At 34.2% G+C, this 19781-nt stretch overlaps 1 protein-coding gene across 1 annotated transcript; it reads left to right on the forward strand.

Moving 5' to 3' along the window:
• The first annotated feature begins 126 nt into the window (after window positions 1-126).
• On the forward strand, window positions 127-19604 carry LOC142981535 (uncharacterized). The gene is made up of 3 exons (XM_076127530.1): window positions 127-253; window positions 1677-1802; window positions 10461-19604. Exons 1-3 carry the CDS (start codon window positions 212-214, stop codon window positions 10614-10616), a joined length of 324 nt encoding a protein of 107 aa, XP_075983645.1. The 5' UTR covers window positions 127-211; the 3' UTR covers window positions 10617-19604.
• Window positions 19605-19781: the final 177 nt, after the last annotated feature.

Below are 19781 nucleotides of genomic sequence, written 5' to 3' on the forward strand. Positions count from 1 at the left end.
TTTAAATTTTCCCGCCGTAAAACGTTTCGTTTCTACGCATGCCTTCGGTATAAAAATTAATGGCGGTGTGACGTTTAGCAACGTTTCGTATCGTGATCATTTGACATTTCCAATAAATGTCATTTTCACAGATGAAAATGGTCGGTTTGCTCAAGACTATTGTTGTTTTCGTTTAGATTTTGACTAGAAAATTTACAAGTGTATCACAAAAATGACTGAAAAAGAGATTTCTGTGGAGGAGCTCGAGGAGACGGTGAGTAATCAATTAGGTTTTACTGTAATTTTGTTTATGATGTACAGTTAAATAGCGGAATCAAAATGTAGGTCACAGAGCCGCATCTTCCCTATAAATAATAAACTGCTGGAGTTTATAGGCGCAGGGCTGTCTGGATCATGTGTTCATGACTTAAATGTCACTTAAAAATAGCGCGATGAATCATGTATGCAATGGTACCGTTGTTTTTGTATGTAATACTTTGTTTACTTAGGCTCGCAAGAATATTTAAGTATTTGTTTAATTTTGTGTGAAGAGGGCATAACTGCGTTTCCTTTTACACTTTCATAACAGAATATTAGTATGTAAGTGTTATAATTGGCGCTCATGTGTGGCGTTCATTCAGGAAAGAGAATATTCCGTAATATTTTTTACTCGTGTTTATTTAGTGGGAGGGAAAAAAGGGGTGTATTTTTGTTTACTTTCCGAGTTGAAAGGTCAATATTATCGCTTAAGTTGTTAACATTGTATAACATAGATTGTGAGAGCAATTATACTAATAAGTACCAAGCTAAACAAGTATTTACTGAACTGCTAAAATTATTTATAGTACAGTAGAATAATTACGTAAATGTTATCTATTTCGGGAGGTATATTTCATAATTATGTGTAACATTGATTAGACAGCCTTCTACTCTCATTTTGGACAGTGCTCTAATATAGTTTTCATTGCACTCCAAATTTGGAGGGTGGTCAACCATGCCAAGTATCTTATTAGACTAATTTATGCATAAAATTGATACAAACACTATCTATAAAAGAGATGTTATGTGTGATGTTGACTAACAGTTTCTTTTCTTGGAAATAATTACTTCACAAAAATTTTAATGAATCATATGAATATGTCATATCACTGATATTATTGTTAAGATTAGTCAGTAAGACAGAACTACATAGGTATTATTTACATACATCTTATTCTTTGAAACTAAAAATTTAAACTATGGTAATTCCCAAAGTTTTTCACTAGTTATATATTAGTAGTCTGCTAAATCATCCTAAGATCATCGACACACTGGCAACTTCTGACTTGACCATGAAGATCACAACTGTGTTTATGTCTAAAATCTTTGTATTAAATCCAAACTTCACATAAACTTACAAAGTTAACAAATTAAAGGATATTTTGAATTTGAATTTAAAACATTAGAAACTTGTATCTATCTATCTAATCAGTCAGTTTCCACTCACTGTTGAGTATAGGCCTCCCCCACTGCACACCACTTTATACGGTCCTGCCCTTGTCTATCCATTTCATTACAAAAGCCATGCACAAACTTGTATATCTCTCAAATATTTAGTCCTACCCTTAGTCAGAAGAATTTACATTTTCAGTAAAATTCAGAAGATTTTGCCTCCAACTCTTGATAGAGTAGTAGACTGATTATCTAGCATGTGTCAGGTGAAGCGCACCGACGAGCAGCTGGACCTGATGGAGTGGAAGATGGACAATGTGGAGAAGGAGCTGGTGGAGCCCATCGATACACAGGACATGTGCCTCATGAATCTGCTCAAATCTGTCTCGGAGGTCAGTGGGAACAGCCTTGTGGTTGAATCTTATGTATTTAGCACTGTTGAGGTCTCCTTGATAACTTTTGAATTGATTAATTTATTGTTATGTGTAAATTAAAGATTATAATATATTTTTAGTTGACTGTAACTATCAAATAATTATTTAAATACTCATAAGATGTTTATAGATTGAAGAATATTGTATGGTTATTAAAAGTGTTGTCTTTTTCCAACATAATTAAATTCCAAGACTTATGCTTATTTTTTTAAATCTTTATTGATTAAGAATTGAAGAATTTTTATAAAGAATACATATAACCTAACCAGGAAAAAAGTAAAAGCCTTAAAAATCTTTTAAAATTTTAGGGCTTCAATATGTTTGTAAGGTATTCAACATACTAATGTAACAGCAAGGAGATCTCAACCAGTAAACAGAATACCAGATGCACTGAGTCACGTCTATATAATGACGTCACGCTGACAGCTAACAATGTAACATTGTAACGTACTGATTTATAACATATTCGGTGCTCAGGCATGTTGATGCTTCCTAATAGTAGCTTTATATGGACATTGTGCAGGAAAATCACAGTATGTACTGTAGGTAAACAGCATATTATGACACGTTTTATTCCCGTAGTAGGAAAATTAATGCAATAGTATCTCTTAAATAGAAAATTTAAGCCCAATATAGAACGTCGCATACACTTTTCAAATTAAAAAAAAAATGCTTCAATTCAAGAAAAAAATTACGAGTAATAAAAACTACTCAAAACTACTGCTACTGTTTAAAAGACACTGGTGAGAATTAACCGCAATCAATTCAAGGCTTGTTCTTTTCATACGCCCGTATTTATTATGCTAATTAGCGTAGTATAAAAAATACAGTTTATTAACGATAATTAACTCGTAGATTTTTTATATTATAGTGGCGCATCTTAACTCAAATGAAACCTCAAGGTTTCCGCTAAACATATTGTTTTACCACACAATCACAAAGGGTTTGTTTGGGCTCTAAAACTATAGTTTTGTCCTAAAACAACGTGTTTGGTCACAAACATTTGTTTTGTACGATTCAGCGTTCATAGACTATCAACATTAGTTTTAATACACATAACTAGGTACTTGTTTCAGTATTGTCAATGACAACGTTGATAAAGATGTCTGTTTTAGTATATTTTGATAGTTATAAACAAATAAAATCACGTCTTTATCAAGTTAGTATTGGGCGCTAAGTAGAAACTACGTACTAAAAATATTATTGTCTTTGCCATTGAATAATTTTCGTCGCAAAAAATCACTTCGTAAATCATTATTTCAACATTGCCCTTCGTCGCAAAAGTGGATACGCAAAGGAAGGGTTTGTATTAACCCCACATACCACGGAATATAATCTGATCACAAGTTAAAAGGGTTAAGCTTATTGCCGTTTACAGCGTACATTACAAAATTACGCTACTGAGAATTTTGTAACCGAAAAATTCAATTACAATTAAGTGAACCGAAAATTTGAAACACCGGCCCGGGAATTACCTACATTTCAGGCAAGGCAGAAATATATTAAATACGTTATCGTTAGCGTTTATATTGTCGATGTCATATCTATACTAATATTATAAAGCTGAAGAGTTTATTTGTTTGTTTGAACGTGCTAATCTCAGAAACTACGGGTGCGATTTGAAAAAATTTTTCAGTATTAGATAGCCCATTTATCGAGGAAGGCTATAGATTGTATATCATCACGCTACGACCAATAGGAGCAGAGTACCAGTAAAAAATGTTACAAAAACGGGGAAAATTTGACCCATTCTCTCTTATGTGACGCAAGCGAAGTAGCGCGGGTCAGCTAGTAAGGGGCTACCCTTATATTCTGGCCAAAGCCACATCTTTCGAATTGCTGCTAAAAATATTCCAATTGAACTTTTTAATCGATCCCAATCCTACACTAGCTGATCGCTGTAGCTAGAAAATCAAGAAACGGTCATTGAGTCCTCCAAGAATTTAAAATTTCAAGCCCTCCTAAGGTCTTAAGCGTCCTTTCAATGCTACATCCCAAAATCATTCATGAAACCCGCTCGAAACAGCTTGAAACACAGACCACAATATAACGTTTTACAAAAGTATTCGCTACTAAAGTTATGCCACAAATTTACAGATGTATAGCCAATCTATACTAATCTATACTAATATTATAAAGCTGAAGAGTTTGTTTATTGTTTGTTTGAACGCGCTAATCTCAGGAACTACTAGTCCGATTTGAAAAATTCTTTCAGTGTTAGATAGCCCATTTATTGAGGAAGGCTATAGGCTATATATCATCACGCTACGACCAATAGGAGCATAGCACCAGTAAAAAATGTTACAAAAAGGGGAAAGATTTCACCCATTGTCTCTTATGTGATGCAAGCGAAGTTGCGCGGGTCAGCTAGTATATCATACAATGTTGGCAAAACAATGTAATTTGTTACCCAATCCGGTACAAGTGTACAACAATTCAATTTGCAAGTTATCTCTAGTTCCCGTTTTAGTGCACCGCCACGATCGATACACAGTACAGACGTATTTAGAACATTATACCAACTGTTCCTAGGAACGTCTGCGCTCGGATACTGAATTATTAATCACTACTCACTGGTAATAGAGCTCTTCTATGTTTGTAAGTGGCAGTTTGTTGTATTCAAATATATTATTTATGACCCGCGCAACTTCGCTTGCGTCACATAAGAGAGAATGGGTGAAATTTTCCCCGCTTTTGAAACATTTTTTACCGGTACTCTGCTCCTTTTGGTCGTAGCGTGATGATATATAGCCTATAACCTTCCTCGATAAATGGGCTATCTAACACTGAAAGAATTTTGCAAATCGGACCAGTAGTTCCTGAGATTAGCGCGTTCAAACAAACAAACTCTTCGGCTTTATAATATTACTAGCTGACCCGCGCAACTTCGCTTGCGTCACATAAGAGAGAATCAAGATTTTCCCCGTTTTTCTAACATTTTCTACTGGTACTCTGCTCCTATTGGTCGTAGCGTGATGATATATAGCCTATAACCTTCCTCGGTAAATGGGCTATCTAACATTGAAATAATTCTTAAAATTGGACCAGTAGTTCCTGAGATTAGCGCGTTCAAACAAACAAAACAAACAAACTCTTCAGCTTTATAATATTAGTATAGATATATTATATATAGTATATTATAATATTCGTAATTATATTAGTATAGATAAAAACCGTGACATATCTACAAACTTGTAAAGTTCTAGTCACTTGCCTCTACCACTACCAACGTAGCAAGGTAGCAAGGAGATCTTACTTTGAAAGATTTACTTTCGGGCTGAATATCGTGTGTCTTGCTAAAATCTCGCTTTGCTCTCCGCAGAGACCGCCAAACGCCATTTGCTAGGCATCGAGCAAATATCTCTTCCTTGTGTTTCTTGCATATTTGCCTGCTTGTATGAGTACAACACATAACATAAGATTTAAGTAAGTAATTGTTAATCGGTAAGGAATAAAATGTGACATAAAACAAAGTTCTAGATTACAAAAATATGAAAACATAATTCGAAAAGTTCTGCAACAAAAAACCACATTTAATTAAATTAACGTAGGTGTTCCTGCTGCTATTTTCTTCCTGTACAATGTCCACAAAACATAGAATGAATAACATAATATATAATATAATGTACAGCACCACAATATATCAGGTACTTATGTAACGTATAGATATTTATGTATAAACTATATATTTACTTTTTCAGCGATGCGATAATGTCGCCTGCAGGTCAGATCTATGATTATACAGTCATGTCGCTATGGCTTGTTGGTTTTCACACATTTTATCAATATTTTGTATTTAAATTAACAAATATTTTTGGTAAAATGTTGCACTGATGGATGGACTCTCGATAATTCTTGCAAAACAACCGATTTACTTGATATTTTTAAGGAAATCCCATTAAAATGGGATCTAAATTGTTTATCAGTTTCGGTTACCTGCAAGCTCTGCTTAGTTTGGAATCAAATGACCGTGAGTGAGTTATCCAATGATATAAATTTATTTTTTGTTTATTGTATGACTGAATTGACTGACCAATACCAAATAAAATAAAGGATTCCAAATATATGTTTTAATCATACAGTCTTTAATACAAATACCCATAATAAGAACCAATTCAAATCTTCGTCGGAAATTCCTTCGCAAAAATGTCTTCCTTGCTCCTTACGACGTCGGCAGAGATTTTTTTACGAGACTAAATTATGATACTGTAGGGCGAATGCCTTCGTTCCCCTTCTAGAGAGCTGCAAGTACCAATTTTCTATATCCTTATTTAATAACATGCCGAGACAGTGGGTCGTAAAATGGCTTCCACGAATTTTTGTACATTTCCTTCAGACGCGGGATACGTAAATAAGAAATGTATAAATATATTTATGTATTAAGAAATTTTGCTCAAAGCCAGTTTTACTCATTGTTATTGTTAACGCTTATGTAAATACTGGAGTTTTGTGGAATATTTTTTGGAATTTTGCCGCGTTTTCCTGTAATAGGTATATTTTATCCAGGCTCCCTATTTCTGTAAGGGAAAGATTCAGATCCTCCAAGGAACGTAACCTCTTTAAATATTATCTAACTCTATAAGAAAAATACTGTTCTAATAAGACAGGATGATGTCAAAATACCCCACATGCTATTTTACCTTAAGGTAGACGTATTTAATGCGGTTAATTTAGCTTTTAACTAAAAAATAAACTTCTGGAATTAGTACTTCAGTGAAATAACTCTAGTCATTAAGTCTGGATCGTAAAAGTTTTAGCACCCAGGAAATAAACGGTGTCAGACATAAAACCGTTATTGTGAATACAGTCGAGAATGAAAAATGAACATCAAAATTGTTTAACAAAACATTTTGGATTTCGCGCTCCTTGAACAACACATAATACATTTGTACCAAAAATTGTATAAACAGTAATCCCTCCTGATATGTTTGATCTCATACCTACTGAATTTTTAAAGTAAATTCTCTGAAACATAATATTCTTTGAACTAAAATATTAACAAAAGAAGCTCGTGGGCCGTCGACCTAAATCTCGTGGAGTGAGGGTAGACGGCTATTTTCATATGTTTATTGCACTTGTTCGTTTGAGCGCGGAATTACCTGCGCTGAATAGCGAGCCAAGCTTGAATGGTATTCTGTGATGAGGAATTCAACTGAAATGTAATGAAATTGGTAGCTATTTACTCGTAGATCTAGAGTAGCTACTTTGTTAGGCAGTATTTATCGAGCAACAAAACCGACTCGAAGTAATTACTTCATTTGTTCGGCTTATGTCAATGGGATAGTTTCTTCGGGTCCTATCGTTAAACCTTCAGGCGTGGCGATGTCGCGAAGCATCTTTTTCGACCATTCGTCTACATATTTGCGGTTTCCGCCCGGCTATGCCGATTAGTGCCGAAACAAATGCAAGCCTACAACATGATAAGTTGATCTTTGACGCAGCCAGCGAATAGATAACTGGCCTAGAATAAGACCTTTTTTTTCCCGTTGAATACTCTACTTAGATATATTTAGTTAAGCCCTTGCCCAAACGTGTGTTTCCGAATAATTGTATTGACACTCAGATAATAAATAATCTTCCTTTTTAGACTCGCCGATGCTAACGTTGATAAAACATTAGTCATCGTAGCAGTTATATTTCTAAATGCATTTGACAAACATTCTACTATAGAGTTGTCGAGGATGCCTTCGGGGAAATCAAACCGCTACCAATTTGAGATTGCCTTTAACTCACACAGATATAGTAAAGGAAGTAGGACATTTTATTTCCAGATCCCATTTCGTAGCAGAAGCAGATTGGATAGCTCTTGTAGTTTTTCAAGCTGAGTATTTTGAGTAGAGTATAAAAGTGATTTGATATTTGAAAGGCTTGTTTTCCAATTAAAATATTAGTTTCGGAGTAGTGACGCACCAGGCTAGGACGTGTAACGGGTAGGTTGTTTTGGATATGGAGTGTTTAGACAGATTTAAAAAAAACATATTCAGATATGTTTACTCGTTCATTGTACATTGCAGTGTCATTAATTAGTACGGGGTTTCCCAACCTTTTCTTAATCCAGGACCTCTATTATATTATTCTTGTTAGCAGGGACCACTATGTAAGTATATTAAAAATAAAGTGTAATAGTCATACTTAAAAATTTAAAATCATACGCGGACTGTATTTTGACTTCCACGGACCACTGGTGGTCCGCGGACCACTGGTTGGGAACCATTGAATTTGTACAACAATTTCGTAACTTTAGTACTTAAGAATACAACAAGCCAGTATAAACGTATGAACCGTCCGAATCTTTTTGATAACTTACCAACAATTTTATACCAAAATTCCTACAGTATTTCATCAGTGGACCGACCAAGAGTTTTCCCGTTTTTCCATCAGTGCAACAACGAATATCGTCTAGTTTGTGCAGCAAGGGAGCCAACAAGTCAGAACCTCATGCTTCTCGGTATATAGCTGGCACAGGCTTGTCCGCAGTACCGGGTGCAAGCCTGCAAAGCCTCTGCAGTCGAGGCCGCTTGTCGTGACCTCACTCGCTTGGACATGTCGGTCTGTTAGACCATCGGCTAACATTACGATTATTATAACAGCACACTGCTTTTGAAGGGTGTTTTGAAAATTTCTCTGAAATGGTACTCGTTAGAGGAGGTTTTGTCTATAGGTACGTTTTCGTTATTACAAAATTATAAAAAATATTTAAGTAAAACGCATATTTTTGCATCTCCAAAGGGACTTTGAAATTAAAGAGTATAGAGTAATTGCGTCGTACTTTGCGTTAAAATGCTACACGTTGTGATGTCATTGGTATTTTCTAGGTTTTTTTATAATTATTTACAAGACAGATAAAGAAATACTAACAGCCCATTGGTGGCTGATTTTTCCATTGTGAGATAGCATTATTTGAAAGTCTTTTTGTCAGTTCCCCCATACATTACCCATTAGATCATAAAACTCATGAAAGGGACCATGAGTCTTAGTAAGCTAGTAGTGCTGTGTGCTGTTATAATAAGCGATACTTACTCGGTTTAAAAAAATAATTGAATCAATGATTTCGTAACTGCAAATCTGTTCCACCTTATGTCTTTTATGTTAAAGCTTAGTTTAATTTTTGGGTCGATATTTTTGTAATTATTATACAAGGTGTATACTTATTAATTTATTTTTATTGTGTTTGCCAATTTAGGAGCTTTTAAACATCTTCTTGTATATTATTAAGATCTACAACGGGTCTTATGCGCGAAGAATATTTATAGGTAAGGATACCTTATTTATTGCCCGATGTTTCGATCAAATTTCATCGACCGTGGTCACGGGCTGACTGATAACAATTTTTGTATGTATGTACAAATTCAAAAAGTTATCTACACGATGTTAAAGCTAGACGCTAGTTTAGTAAATAAATGTCTATAGTCTCGTATTATGCCCTTTTGTCCTAGACATAATGAAATGAACTTTCATGACAGACTGACAGTTGCTTTCACGTTTATTATTCAGCAAGGTGACATATTGTGCCTCAGCTTTGACAAATAAAATACTCTTTTAGACGTATTTGACTGGTACAAATTACTAGCTAAGACTCGCAAATGATAAATAAGAAATCTCACTAAAATACATGACTGTTTATTTCAAGATGGAAGGAGTACTAGTTAGAATAGGTAGCTATACTCGCTTCACAGTCCTACAGTAACTCTCACTACGTTAATTCTGCAATAGTTTATTATAAAACTTTGTATTTTAATGAAATAGTTATACGTATTACGTCGTCAAATATTCCATTCTGAGATCAAGGATTGCATCGCACTGTGTCAATCTAAAGCGATTCAAGTTCCATGCTGAGAAAGAGATGGCACAATATTGTCTATCTCTTTCTAATAGTAACATATAGATCGCTATTGGATTCATATATTCATTTAAGAGTACGGTTCCTAGCCACGGCGGTTAGGTGCTATGGTTTGCAGTTACGAAATCTTCAAAAATTCCGTATTATCTAAATAAATGATACAGTATTTGTGTCGAGTGTCCAGCTTGTCAATATATTATGTTCATATACTCGTATGTTCACAACGCCATCAGTGGATACTTCAGTATGGGCGACCATATTCATGCCATTACATTGTTTATATCTATCCTTATAAAGTAATTGACACGTGCAAACTAATTAATAATCATTTTAAAGTATAATATTTCAAATGTCACTCAATTTTGAGTTGCTTTTAGAAAAAAATCTGTCAATACAGGTCGAAGTGATTTAAGTGTTACTTTAATTTGAGTAACGTTTCAGAATCTTTTGATATTATATTTGGTTACTCGTTGTCTGAGTAAAGAATTAAGAAAATATTTAGATTATTTTTGTGTGTGTCAATTACAATGAAGAATAAGTCAACTCCGACTAACTTGTTAAACTAACTACTAACTTTCCTATTAAAAAGTACTACATATCTACTCACATAAACAACAGACAATCGTTTGATAATAAACATAAACAAAATTCACGATATATCTTAAAATAAACGTCAGAAAAAAAACAAACAGCCTGTATATTGTGACGTCAAACCTTGCTGTTAGCCGGAGCTGACATACACCCATACGTTTATCATACAACACGAGTGTTCCCAGGTTCGCTCGGACTACCAGCAGCTGAGGCGAGAGCTCGTAGAAGTGCAAGCTTTGCAGAGGGAGCTGTCCTCCCGGCTCCGCGCGCAGCTCCGCCTCGTCCACGGCAAGTTCGCGAGGCTCCGCCAACGCCTCGCCGCCGCCTCGCCTCCGCGCTGAACGCACAAGCAACTACCTCTCATGTCTTGACAAGTGATATTGGACTTATTGTGTTGGACTTTCTAAACATCCTGTATAAAGGGTGGGGACTTTTAAGGTGGGTATACAATTAGGTGTATCGTGTAATGTGTCTAAAGAATAAAGTTGGTTGTACAAGTGCGAAAGTATTAGAAATATTCTGCTGAAATTTCAGTTATACAGATACATTACATGATACGCCTAGTGTTATCAAACTTTAGAACTGTTTAGTGAAATTCTTATAGAAATTATTTATTCTCGATTTCGTTCAAAGAATGAAATCTACTTTTACATCGTTGGTTTTCAAATTGTTGAGTTTGTACAATCGTATGTTTAAACTGCTCAATAATAATGTTTTAAATTTTAACAATGTATTCGAATATAGGTATTAGGGCCTAATCATTTATAACGTGCAATCATTTGTGTAAAGAGATTAGCTATATTCTTTAAAATATAATTAATATATTAGATAGAAAACTTTGAAATTATGAAGAAAAAATATTCTAAAAATTGTATTAAAATGTTTCTAAGACATGAGAGGGTTTAAAAATTAAATTCTAAATACTTACTGTCACTAGTGCCCTAAATGGGGGGGTTTCTATGTGAGCAACATTACATAAATATGTAAAGCCAGTAGCCGAAAAAAATACATGGCACGAACAAATGAGTAAATAAAATGAAGCGTAATATGTCGCGACATGGCAACACACTCCCAGTGTCAATGTTGCTCGTATAGTCGCCCTCTATCGTTAGAAAGTTGAACTATAGACGTGTAACAATGTGCCAAGTGTTAGCAATATCTATAATATAAGCACAAACACCTAACATAGTCTTGATCTCATCGAGGCTACGACTAAACTCATACACACTGACAAAAAAATAGATAAATAATTTAAAATTCCATACAAATTTGTATGAAACTAATAATTTCATACATTTGTAATGTAAAGTTATTTCATCCGAATTTTCATCCCCAAAATTTCAAGAAAAACTTTTAATTATTCTAAATTTGTATGGAAGTAATATTTCATACAGTGTAAGAGTCGTCCGCGCCTCGCACCACTAGTCCAATACTAACCGTTTGTTAGAGCGATAGCAGCTCCTCTTATAGTAAGTCGGTGCTAAATGGAAAGAGAGGTGGAATGAAAGGAAATGGTTTAAGAAAGGAAAATACATTGTTACAAGATACCTAGGTAATTGTAAAAGTTTGTATAGACGTCGCCAAACAACTTGAACATAATTTGCTGTATTAGAAAGTAAACAGAATGTAGACCCAGTGCAGTGGTCACTTGGTTGGCTGTTATACCAGTCGGGTGGTCGAAGCTGAAACGTCCTCGCCTTTGCGCAAAACTATTATACCTAAACTGACCTAAAAATCGTTCACTAAGATGTAGCGAAATTGTTCAAGTTGTTTGGCGGCACCTATACGTTCGTACGTACCTTGCGTACGTATGTTACGTGCACCCTTCGTACGTATTGCGTGCACGCGGCATCTTTACTACGTTTTCAGATTTTACATTCATTCTCGGTTTAAAATCTATGCCTAAATTTACAAAGACCCATTCTTTACATGTCGATTCTGAATAATATGAATGTAAAATGTTCCAAAAAGTTTTTAAATCTTATAATTCTTTTGTCATACGACATGATTGTCAATGTGACGATGGAACTAGTTTACAATTAAAGGTATCCTTGTAACAATGTAGGGAGCATTTAAACTCTAGCCAAATTTTCGACATTAAAGGTTTCTGTCGAAGATTGATAGTGTCTATGCAAGTTGGGGAGCAAAAAATAGCAAAATTGTGCAAAACGTTGGTCCAAGCACTGTCTTAATTGACCTCAAATGAAATAACAAGGTCAAACAATCGGAAGAGCTGGAACGAATTTACTTACGTGTGCTAAACGAATAATGATAATAAAACGTAGTCGAACTTTTTAGTCATTTATTTAGATATTTTTTTATGCTTTGCCTCGACTTACTGTCTAGGTACGTCGCATATTAGCTATGAAGTAGCCACAAGAAAAAATGGCGGAATAAAATGACCGAAAATATGAACTTTATGAACTCATTTCGCAAAGTTGAAATCGTCAAAGTTACTGTTTTAAGATGAAACAACTCTTTCGGGGATTATGTTATACTCAAGTTCTGAATGTTTTATTTCCGAAATGATTAAATACAGTAACTTAGAAGTATTAAGCCGCGGATACACTAGGGGCATGTTCTGCTACATGTCAAGCGAAACCGGGTTATTTCGCGTTTCATAATTTCACACAACTGCATTTGACGTCGCTGGCAGCACAAAATGTTGTGCGACATTCGTCCCATAGTGTATTTGTGACTTTAGGATATCACGACACAAAAATGTACGTAAAGCTTGTCGTCGCAAGAAAATTTTGTGATATCTTTCATAGCTAATGTGCGATTTTTAGTTACTCGTTTAGATGTTGTTATACCCACTGAATATACCTTAGAATACATTATATTTGTATCTCTTTCACTCTTCAAACAATCACCTATTGATATATTTTTAAATATTTGACAAAGCGACGGTATTCGGTGCCTATTCTTTCATAAAATTAACCTTTTTTAATAGTTGTGATATTTTTTATTCCTTTCGTATGATTGAATATCTACTATTCTATCGTATATCGGATATTAGTAATAATAATCAGATAGTAACCGAATATTCGTCGCTTACTTATTATTTATTTGTGCAATTTTTTATACGTAAATACAAATTAATGATATTATAATACAAAAGATTTATATACGTTGGAAAGACACTAAGGCATAGTTTTTTCGTACGCTGACATTTGGTGACGTACAGTCAGCGCCAGGAAACCACGACCGGAGACTGTGATCTTTACTTGACTTTAGGTCATGCATATGAAACAGCTCACAAGCAAGATAGAGACAGGAGACAGACCGTAACGAAGCCTAAAGTAAAGTTACAGTCTCAGTCTCAAACAACTCAGTCGCGGCGCGAACAAACCGCCTTAGGGCTTGTACACAATACTGCGATGCGACATCGCATCGTAAAAATCTACGAGCTCGCACAACGCATCGCAATAACTTGCGAATTGATTCGCACGCGCATTCCCCTCACCCTGAGTGATCACCGTGGGAGACGCCTTGCCGCACGAAATCGCATCGCAGCAATTCGTGTCGTAATTTTCTGCGTTGCGAATTCGCGTCGCGTCGCATCGCAGTTTTGTGTACAAGCCCTTTATGCGGCATGACGGTTTACGCGACCGATTCGGCATAGGAAGGGAAAGCCTTAGGGACTATATTACCGAAAGATTTTACCAAAACGTATGCGTATGTAATATTTTTTGTATTATAATATAATATGGCTCTATCGGCATGCGCTGAATATAATAGATTTAATCAAGGAAGCTTTTGTTTCGTACACTCTATGAATATTAAATAGCGTTGTTTTAGAACATATAGATACATAACTATGTATGTATTGTATATGTGTCTATTTATGCTTTTCTATTGCTTGAAGGATATCGTTGCCGTTGTTTGGAAGTGTCTGTGCCAAATTACTTAATAGCGTTATAATATGCAGCAATGGCAAAAATATGTAGCAAAATATAACACCAGACGCAGTTATGCATTTATGCTTTCTGCCAGTCAAAACACGCGGTATTGGCAAAAATATTTGGTAGTTTATTCAATTTATTGTTTCTAGAAGTATTCGTAACTAACAAACAACAGGACAACTCGTTTCGTTATTTAGTTGGTTAATAAACGTACCGATAAAAGATCTCTGTCATGACTTAGTTTGGTATAAAAATAACTTTTTATACCAAACTATAACATTTTTTTTTTTAAATCGCAGGCAGACATTTTATTTATTCTAACAATTGAAAACTTTAATCAAAATATGTCCATAAGTGTTGCCACTACTGCAGTTTATGTGTTGCCAACTTTAAAGGTAATAAAGCAAGTTTTGTTGAGCACTAAAGCACTATTTACTGCTTGAGCGTTAGTGGCACTCGCCGCCAGATGGCACTGCTATATATCTTACAATGTTATGGCAGCAATGTCCGCTTTTTAGATATTTCGCGCTTGCCAATAATGCTTTTACCGATAGAGCCAGAAGTTACAAATATTGTTATGTTTTTGACTATAAGAATCAGTTGCTGAAAATTTTAAACGTGAATTAAGTAAGGTAAATTTGGGTAACTTTGAATCATTTGGGTAACATTGACAGTGGGAATATGAACTAGTTTCGATTATTTTTTCAAAAGAAACCAACACAATTGATAAAAGTTTGCAAAACTAAAATAAACATTTATCAATTGTGTTGGTTTCTTTTAAAAAATGAATGATTCAAAGACTTTCGAAATTCCTTCGTTTATGATAACCAATGGTTATTTTTAGACAGTGAAGCCTAAATAAGCAGTTCAAAAGGTCAGTTTTAGGTGATCGTTGTGCGAAAGTTACGAACACGGGATGTATTGCGAGTGCTATTTAAACACTAACACAAAGTATGAAGAACAATTATTTGCGGGTTCTTCAAACATTTGTAGAGGATGAAGTAGTTTCATTCCTTTTATATTTATGTGCCGTATTTTAAACGAAAGCGCCACTCGAAATTTTAAGGCATATGAAAAATGATGTAAGCAGAAGATGGTATGTGAAAAATAATGTATTTTAGATGTTTTATATCAAAGAATAAGGTATATTCAATGATTGATTTGATTCTGCTTTTCTTGCTTTTCGTTCCGAAATTTATTTATCATTGTGGTACAAGAATAAAAGGTATGCGTATTCGATACTGTTTAATCGCTTATAAATTAAACTAGAATAGAGTTTTAAACATACGATTATAAATTTAACACATTAATGTCCCAAGTGCTGGGCAAGGATCTTCTTCCGTAATGAGGGAGGGGTTAGGCCTTGAGTCCACCACGCTGGCCAAGTGCGGGTTGGGACGTACAATTAGGTTAACGAAATTACATTTTGTAACATATAAAAGCTTCTGATTCTTATAGTATTTTTGCTTATTTAAATACGTATGTACTTGTATGTCAACGAACAATACCTAACTCTTTGCCCCAAATAAGACTGTGTTCGTCTTTTATTTTACGTTGTTGATAATTATAAGGTAAAATTCACTTAGTAAATTTATAGCACATATCACGCACATGCATGTTTATATCGGTACACGTTTAATAATTAAAAACGTTAGATTATATAAATAAATAATAAAACATTCGGAAGAAATTTCCAAAATTATTTTTCGAAATTCCTTGCGAGTGTTAGTTTTCTGTGCTTTTTTAAGATGACAGCTTTTTAAAGTCAGACAAATCTTTATTTTTATAGTTAAGTATAATTTTTAATTAATTTTCTCAATATTTGACATTCATTTTTTTACTGTCTCCGTGGCGCAGTGGCTAAGGTCCCCACGCCGATACCATTACATCAAGAGGTCGTGGGTTTGATAACCACACGGAACAGTTATTTGCGGTATCCACAAATAGTTGTTTCGGGTCTGGTTGTACTTTGTGTCCATTACTTGTAAAGGGAGAAAAAAGGTCAGATTATAATACAAGCACAGCTTAGTTTGGAATCAAAGACCGTGTTTGCCTTGTCCAATGATATTTATTCATTGATTTTAAAGTAACGAAAACATCCATACAGCACTACTTCCTTTCCAAATGTCAAAAAATCATTATATAACCTCTAAACTTATTAAATTCCACTTCGCACAAATAAAAATTGCTCAAAAAGTATTTATAAGCTGTCATCTTATCTAAGCGCATAGCTCACTTAAAACGTTAGTCGCGAGTCCTAGTTGCGTAGCGTAAGTAAAGACATGTCTGAAACTATGTGTAAGTAACGTGTAACGACGTATACCTGATTTATTAGACTATAGACTACTTAGACTATAGACCACTTGTATGGGTTTTTGATATAGTTTTACACTAGACGGTGGAGTTACGAAATTGATTGTGTTGATAGATTGATATTTATTGTGGCAATACTGTTATCTAGCGTTTGTTATTAATTGAACTTATTAACTCCGTTAATATATCTGAAGATGTCTTATTCATTATTTACCAAAGGCAATAAACTAATAATGGATTGTACCAAGTGGTGTTCTTTTGTCTCTGCATATCCCTTTGGGATAAAAGTCGTGATATTACTTATGATATACGATTTAAATCTCTTCTTAGTAGCGCCGTTTGCCAGTTAGATATTTTGACATGAAGGCATAGCTTGCCAGAAGCAAAAAAATAATGTAAGTTGTGTATGAACACATGAGCTATTATCTCGATTTATTTTATAATTACTTTTCTGGAGGTAGACTAGCAACTAACGTATGTATCGTTATGCTTGTTATAACGCGGGGGGTATCAGAGTTATATGAAATATATCCACATTTACAACACGTTTATTGCTATATACCGGGGACTGATGCTTAACTATAATATAAATTATCTATTTGTATATAAATGTTTATCCATCAACACAAGTTCAAGTCGTATTGTTGTCGGATAAATCAAGGAGTTGTCGATATTAGTGCGATTCATGTTAGTTTAGTTGTTGATTAGATAAATATTTAGTTACATTCGTTCAGTCTCGGTGTTGTGGACGAAATTGTCACTGCTAGATGTCTCGCATGATTTGTTCAAAGAATATTTCTTGAAAACTCGATTATGAGAAACAGCGAAATTTATTCGAGTATTGTGTGAGTTATTTTTGTTCGTCGTGTTGTTTATTTCGTATGTATGTTTCCTCTTGGTATAAATATGATATCAAAATGCGGTAAGGATTGGTTTTCGATCTATCTCGGCGGGAATCTGAGGGACGCTTATGTGTATGTATGAAAAATGTTTTGTGTGACTGACACAGTTTTATTCTTGGTTGTGTTTGATAGTAGTTTGTTTAGATGCCTATACCTTTACATGGATAAACTGAAGATGTATTAGCTTTAAATAAGTATAACTTTAGACACATTACACTCCTTTGCGATCGGTGATGAAATAGCTGAGATGAAATATGAATCGATAGCCAATCAACATATACGAATGCAATAGTATATTTAACACCACCCCTAGATTTACAAAAACTCAATATACCTTGTATAATTATAAAAGATCAATAATATTGCACAATAGAAACTCAAAACAGTCAATACTTTGTGCAAAATTACTCGTCGCCTCGAAGTGGCCTTAGGGCCAATGCAAATCAGCAGAGGCGCGGCGATGGTACTAAGAATAAAATATACCTTAACTTATATGAAATGGGATGAACACTTTCAGTGCCCAAGTTAACACATTGAATCTGAACACCAATCGTTGTTAGCAGCGAAAGTGTTCGACGGCATACCAAAGATAGAACGTAACGCGGCACGCGACGCGTCCTAAAGCTAAGTTTTAAACCACATATCATAGAAGCTAAGGTGTATTTTAATTGATGTATTCTTCGTATCTTCCACGCACCTCTGATTTGCGTTGGGCCTTAATTTGCTGTTTCTCGTAATCGAGCTTTTACGACATCCGTTACTCAAAATAAAATGCACACAAATAGTTACATATAGAATTGTCTCGTTAAGACAATATCGGTTATTTTTCGATAACTTAGTACTTTATCTCTTAACTGAGCACGTCCATATGTTGTAATAGCACTTACTGTATTCCTACAATGTCGCGTTGTGATTCTTAATAATGATTAATATAAGTTTTGTTCTCAAATATAAGTTATTATTACTTAAAACCGTATTGTCAATTCGTTTTATATTGAAAATAGAAGTATTATTTATCTTGAAAATCGTTTTACTGGAAGTTTTCACGATATTGTGTGCGTATACGTGTACGGGTACATACGTGTACGTATGCGCTCGATACGAATACGTGTTATAAAGTAAAGAAGTTTGTCTAATATTATTGTGTTAATAATATAATATCTTTCTAAGTATGTATATGTATGTATGAATGAAGATGCCAGTGCATCTCTAAATAAACTGTAACGATTTTTAATAATTAAGTACTCTATAAAGGTCCAGTTTCATGGCTTATTGATAAGTGTTGGATAGCCTATCCGGTAGATAATAAGACGAAGACAGTTGTGTAAAATCTATCTGATAACATAAACGATACTTATTCAGAAGTAGACTTAGTGAAACTGAATCTTACTCAATTATAAAATACCTGTGCATGGTTTCAAAAATACGCTTATTATCAACGCACAACTTTAAAAACTATAATTTATTATCCATTTTCAATACAAAACGAATACAACAGATGATAACGGTCTTTCCATCAACTACCACTGAGAACATTCGAGAACCTTGGATGTCCAATGTATGACAATATTACATCACACTTTACTATTCCTATCTACTGTGTAGTTACTTTTTATATATTTACCACAATTATTTCAATCACAGAGACCCTTTCACATAAGTATATTAATTTTAGTACTTTATGGTATGGTTCTATTTCGAAAAGGACTTAAGTAACCTTATAAGATATGTCATTGTGTCCTTTTCGAAATAAGACATTCAATTTCATTTGCGTTTAAATATTTTAGCTATTGCATTTTCTCTAAGTTGTTTGTCTATCAAAAAAATTCAATGATATTGTTTGTCAGTATCCTTTTATTATGATTTTAACCAAATTAAATTAGTCTCAATAGAAATAAGAGTCGGTTTCATATTGTCCTACCAAATAGACCTCGGAAAGCAAGTAGCTGTCTAAATACCACACAAATATTGTTTTCATAATAAAATCTAATAAGCGGTTTCTGTGATTTAAACGGTTGCAACCAATTATAGACTTTACATCTATGTTTATAAAGTCGATAATGTTTTGTCGATAAATTGTGTTGTATTCTCTAGATTAGTCCTTGTATCATATTGTTTGGAAACGCCATATATTTTCTATGTTCTACGTTACGATGTATTTAAATACCCAATTTCGAATTTGTTTACAAATAAAGAATATTTTACGGTTGACTTTGGTTTTCTTTTTAAATTTAACTAGCAGCTCCGCTCCCGCTTTTTGTTTTTCCATAATAATACTTATTTCTTGTGTCTTAAATACAATTTTACAAAAGCAATATAAGTCCTTTGTTTTATTTACCCTTCATTCTGATCGGAAAACGATCCACACCTACCAGGAGACCATAAC

This window comes from Anticarsia gemmatalis, chromosome 20 (assembly GCF_050436995.1).
Source record: "Anticarsia gemmatalis isolate Benzon Research Colony breed Stoneville strain chromosome 20, ilAntGemm2 primary, whole genome shotgun sequence".
NCBI classification, from domain to species: Eukaryota; Metazoa; Arthropoda; class Insecta; order Lepidoptera; family Erebidae; genus Anticarsia; species Anticarsia gemmatalis.